The sequence below is a fragment of the Oryx dammah genome, unplaced genomic scaffold, assembly GCF_014754425.2.
Source record: "Oryx dammah isolate SB20612 unplaced genomic scaffold, SCBI_Odam_1.1 HiC_scaffold_9, whole genome shotgun sequence".
NCBI classification, from domain to species: domain Eukaryota; kingdom Metazoa; phylum Chordata; class Mammalia; order Artiodactyla; family Bovidae; genus Oryx; species Oryx dammah.
The window spans coordinates 23,078,535-23,084,534 of NW_024070193.1; the positions used below are offsets into that span (position 1 = coordinate 23,078,535).

The following is a 6,000-nucleotide window of genomic DNA, read 5'->3' on the forward strand; positions in this document are numbered from 1 at the left end:
TATTAAACACATGTGCATTAGGTTTCACTGTCCTAGTGGGCACTTGAATACCACCAGGCTTGGGGCTATTTAGGTGAGTGTCTACCAGAGATTGTTGACCATAAAAAAGAGCTTCCTAGAGGCTCGAAACTCTGGCGCACAAGTCTCAGGCAGGCCATAGGTTGGTACCCGTTTCTCATGCTCACTGCCCCTCTCTGCTCACCACACTGAGAGCCATGTCATTGGGAGAGCTTTGCTGCTAGTCAACATCTGGGACTTCCTTCTTCTACAAAGTGATGTAGATCTTCAAATTGATCATCATACTCTCACTCTCAGATGGTAAAGCATCTACCTGCAATGCAGGAGACCTGGGTTCAATCCCTGGGTTGGGAAGAGCCCCTGGAGAAGGCAATGGCAACCCACTCTAGTACTCCTGCCTGGAAAATCCCATGGATGGAGGAACCTTGTAGGCTACAGTCCATGGGGTCACAAAGAGTCTGAGAGGACTGAGCAACTTCACTTTCACTCTCACCTCCATGGGCCCAAGGAAATGATCCCTGACACCAAAGGATGGCTCCAGGCCAATGAGCCAGAATTGTGGTCAACACGCTCATGGCGTCTGTTTCCCAAAATGAGATGTGAACCAAGGCGTGAGACTGAGAATTTGGTTCAGAGCTCTCCGTGTTCTCTCAGGAAGTAGTTGCGCGTTTCTCTGTGTGTAGGAGGGAGAGGGCTGCTCACCGGGCTTTGGCTAACAACTCGAATAAGAGATTTTCCTTCTCGTTCAAAACAGAAACTCACAAAAATTAAGGGAGGGACAGTAAAGATATTCAAATCTGCTATTTCCCATTCTCTCTTTTATTTATGCACACCTTGGGAATTTTGCTGTAATCTTGAACTACTATTTATTTAATACTGTTTTAAAAACTAACTCATTTCTTTTCTTACTTGAATACATTTACTTGAAAAGAAAGTATATTATGACTATAAATAGAAAAGCAAATCACTTGTGAAAAAATAGGGCAGTCATAAAACTAAATACAGAGTGAAAACAAAACCATACTGTTGGCTTCTGGCTGGTTACTTTTGCTTGTAGGAGATTCTAAAATGGAGGTTCTCAATGCTGCTACTTAAAAATGGAGATTAGTAGGAGTTGGAGAGGTGTGAGACACCTGCCCACCCAAACTAAAATCTCCCCCATGATCACTCAGCCACAAGGAATGAAATACAGTTAAAACAAGGGAGACAGTCTCTCATTATGTGGTTCAGTATTATGTACTGCCATGTTCTTGCACCACCCAAAGCCACGGATCTAGACATCTTCGGACACATGGATCTAATCCCACCCTCTGTCTTACTTCAGAATAATCTGGACATCAGGAATGTTAACTGAATTGCCTGGAGGATTTGTCCTACAGATGGTCAAAGGGCAACCTTTGAACTAGGACTAGTTTGAAAACCACTGCTGCTGTATACATCAAAACTGTCTAACCTATATGAGAAAGGGCATGATCAAATATTTACTTTAGAATCACTCTTTGTCTTTTAAAAGGCCATGTCGAATGGACCAATCTGTCCATTGGGTCACGTGTAAGCAATTTTCACCAGTAGGAAGAAAAAATTTGAAGGGTCTATTTTCATGAAATCACAGTAAATCAACCATAAACAGAAATAACAATGAAAAAACAGAGAGGAGCAGGTAAGAGCAGACCACTTTTCTCTATCAAGTAAAAAAAAAAAAAAAGTGAAAAAAAAGAGTCTTCTCGTGGAGAATGTACTGCCATGATCTGAATAACCCAGAGAATACGATTACACCACTGACAATTTACGGACATGCTTTGAAACATAGGCACACCCCTCCTGCTTGTAAAAACTGGCATTTTCACTTTCAAATTAGTTACCTGGGCATCTGGTTACAATGCTTGCTTTCCTCTGTAAAGGAGAAAGCATTATTTAAATCTGTTTCATGAAGTCTGAAATAAACAACAGGAAGGGGAATTGTGACTCCCTTTTTAGGGAGTTGCTTCAGTTTTTAAGCTTTTGCTCTGCTTATTCAAATTAATTTTTGAGGCTCCTGGTTTATTCCTTTTATTCAAATGTGGGAAGACAAAGACTAAAAAACCACACACTTATTTCCTCAGGGACTGAGCTTGTGGGTGGGGGCAGCTGGTAAAAAGCCGGGTCCAGCTCTCTAAAGGAGTTTTAAATTTCTCCTTTTACCTTGAAATTATGGCTTTCTTTAAAACATAATTAGAGTTAAGTAGACAATTGGATTCTATAGGATCACTACTTTTAAAAACCAGATACTTGAACATTAATATCTAGTTTGCAAACCTAAACCTCCCAAGCATGATGACCTTTTAAAAAACATACACACATTTCCTTTTAGGATCAATTTGACTTCAAAGATGATAAATGCCTGCTTAGAGTGCCCTTGTCTGGGTTCAGAAAAAAAGACAATCTGCAAGTCATACTTTCAGGAGTATAAAGGATAACCTTGGCAAGCTGGATTGGAAATAACAAAAACACAGATGTTCACAGCTGCAAATCTGGACACGTAACTTCTACAGCAGTGTAACATGGAAAACCTACACACTCATTTACTAAGAAAAGATGCTGAAAATCTAAGAGAGCCACAGAGTTTGTGCTGGGCTTGAACTGCCCAGGGAATCTCATCCATCTAATATGCTCAGGCAACTGGCATCGCATACTCTTCCACTAAGTAAGCCTGGACCTGAACTTTTACAGGTTAGTGCTCTCTGCCCCCAGTAGTTAGTACAGTGTCAGGCACAGAGGCAAATCAGCCCCACAATAAGATTCTGCTTTTCAGTAACCCTCTCCAGAAGGTGTCTGACAGTTTCTTTTACCTCTAATCAAGGAAACTAAAACCTAAAATAAATTGCCCGAGTTTTTCCTTGGGGATCTCACTGACTGCAGCATTCTGCTGACGAAAAAGTTAACAATTCGCTGAAAGTTCTGAGAAAAGGCTTCTGAAGGCCCCTCTAGCCCCTTACCTCATTGTCATGTGGTGGCAGCTGGTGTAATAGTTGCTTGATTCGAAGTTTCTCTCCAGGACTGTTGACATAGGGGACTTTCTCTTCTGGAAGACAGCTGTAGTACTGGTGAACCTGAGGGGTGGGAAAGCACAGGGGTAACTCACCCATTCCTCAAACCACCTGCCCATCCCCACATCCTGGGGAGACGGTTCCCACAGCAAGACTCCATCAGCCTCCCACTGTCTCCACCCTTCGTGAAACTCCACAGCCTAGGAGTTTCTCGTTGCAAGCAGAGACATTTATCCTTGAAGAAAGAGTCCCGCGAATCTCCCATGTCTTGGGGCTTTTCCTCTCTCTGTAAGGGAGAAACAAAGCCGGCAAACTTTCCTAGAAAAAGAGATTTAGGCAAACATGCTGATGACCCCAGGGGCCAGGGCTTTCTCAGCAGGCTCCCCTGAGAGCTGACTTTACCATTTTCTCTGTGTGTCTCCGGCAGGTAACCTGCCCTCCCAGCCAAAAGGATGTGTTAGTGCCTGTCTCGGCGCTGGAGTCTTTGGCACTTGGAGGACTCTTGGGTCCCTCAGCCTCCACCTACGCTAAAAGCCCTCTAGGTTTTCAGCTTTTCCTGAGGACAGGCCAGAAGATCAGGTCTGTTAAAAAGTCAGTGAACCTGGGATACAGAACGGGGAATTAAAGATCACCGTCAACAGGTTTTGTTTTTTTTTTTTTTTTTTTTTTGCTACATGTTAGAATGCTCCTGTTTACAGCTGTTAGGACATATTCTTTCAGTCGCTGAGGCTCATTCAACCCTAACAACTACTTGGGAAAGCATTAAACATCTAATTTTGCCTGAAAAAAGAAAACAGACATTCTACCATCCAGTTGCATGCAAACTGGGAGAAAAAATTGGCCAAAACAGAAGGTATGCTTTATATAGGAGAGATAGATTAAACAAAAATTCCCACAAGCTCAGATGATATCATGGAAAATACTTTTCAACTATCTCTAAGCGTTATGACCAGCTCTTGTGAAACAAGGCATTCATTCAACAAAATGGAGAAGACAGAAGGCATAGGGCCCTAAATTCACTGGATTCGTTACGCTCCTCAATCACGGTCACATTCCCTGGAGTTTAGGGAGCCTTGGATGTGACTATATGTTCTGGGAATGCTGGGGTGAAGAGTTGCGAAAGCTCTGTCTACTTTGATCTCCAGAAATGAAATCATAAGTGTTAGAAGAGAGAGGAAGAAGGCTTTATGATGACAAAGCCTTAAACAAAATGTGAAAGTCATTTTTATTTTTGTAACAAATGATCGTAACCATTCACCATCACGTGCATATCATCCTCTTAATCATCCAATTAATCAAATCCCAGAGGCAAACGCAAACAGATTTCTTGTCCTAGACTAGCTGACTTTTGGAACCCAGGACCTTGCAACCGTTCCCTATAGACACTGGTAGGGAGCCAGGGCCTGGAATTCAGGTTTTGAAGGCAGCTCACATTTACCAGCATTCTCTCTGAGAAGACATATGAGCCCAGATCATGAGATAGTTTGGGATTAGAAGCTGGCAATGAGCCCATCACAGACTGGCACAGTATTGTGTGTGCAGGAGAACTGCAGTCCACATGCTCACCTGTAGGGCGACAGATAAAGAAGCAGTTGCAGTATACTGGGGAATGGGTTTTGCCTCCCAGGTCAAAAAATGACGGGTGGAAAGGCCTTGTGGCATCATCATTGTGTCATTCTCACAACTCCCATGATAGTTAACAGAACATTAGGGGTAAATGCTAATATAACATGAATCACTGTATGGATAAGCAACAAAGTTCTACTGGATAGCACAGGGAAATACATCCTGTGATAAACTATCATCAAAAAGAATACGGAAAGAATGTATGCAAATGTAGAACCGAAGGAAGACCAGTTTTACACAATACCATACATCAACTATACTTCAATAAAAGTTTTTTTAAAATGCCTCACACTGTGGATGCATAATCAACTGACTTTCCTGGCAATCATCCCTTATCAATCACACAGCCCTGTCTCCACTGCCCAGAGCCGTCATCTTCTGAACTGGTGCCTTGAACAAGCCCTGTCCGCTACTGTCCAAGGCTGACCCAGGCTGGAGTCTCCCCTGTATCTTCTGTAGCCATGGCCAAGTAGATCTAAACCCCGCAGTCCTGGCTCTGTCCTGACCCATCGCCGTGTTTCTGAGAAGGTTAAAACCTCTCAGAATCCTTATCACATGACTGTGGCAATTAAATGGGAGTGGAGGCAGAGTATTTAGCCAGCAATAACAATAAATAATAAGAAGACACAGCAGTGAGTATGTCGTCCAGCCTGGTATGCTTCAAATGGGACAATCCAGATTTTCATGGCCTCCCTTCCATTTTAAGAGGTAGGTAATACCGCTAGTTTGTAGAGTGAGACCAAACCTGTGAAGTTCCCACTGTAATAGATCTAAGAAAGAAGGTTGTGAGGAATAAAATGCTATTTAAGCTAGTTTGGTTTCAGAGGGAAGAAAGGTAACTTATTAAAAAGATGTAGTGTTTTCTCAAAACCCCATGAGAAAATGGAAACTTCCAATGGAAAGTGACTGGAAAGGGATTTCCCATCTCTCTAAGGCTGGTGTTCTTTGCTCTATTCTTTCCTCTCAGCAGATCTCCACACGACTGGGAGCTGACACAACCTCAGCTCAGGAGTCCACCCTAGACTCACGAGCCTTGCTCAATTCCAGTTCCTTAGGGAAGGCTCTCGGGTGAGGACCACACCTGCAGGCTGGATTGGAGACGTTTCAGGCTATTTTAAGTGCTGCGTGCATGCTAAGTCACCTCAGTCGTGTCTGACTCTTTGTGACTCCATGGACTGTAGCCCACCAGGCTCCTTTGTCCATGGAATTCTCCAGGCAAGAATACTGGAGTGGGTTGCCATGCCCGCCTCAAGGGGATCTTCCTGACCCAGGGACTGAGCCTGCTTCTCATGTTTTCTCTATTTGCAGGCGGGTTCTTTACCTACTGGAG

General features: G+C 43.3%; 1 protein-coding gene across 2 annotated transcripts in view; it reads right to left on the reverse strand.

The window, feature by feature from the left end:
• Positions 1-6,000, reverse strand: part of PRICKLE2 (prickle planar cell polarity protein 2) — a 135,130-nt gene that overhangs the window by 58,445 nt on the left and 70,685 nt on the right. For both annotated transcript variants that reach the window (XM_040246589.1, XM_040246588.1), the window contains one exon: positions 2,994-3,107. In XM_040246589.1, the coding sequence (XP_040102523.1) occupies positions 2,994-3,107 (114 nt within the window). The remainder of the gene's footprint in view (positions 1-2,993; positions 3,108-6,000) is intronic.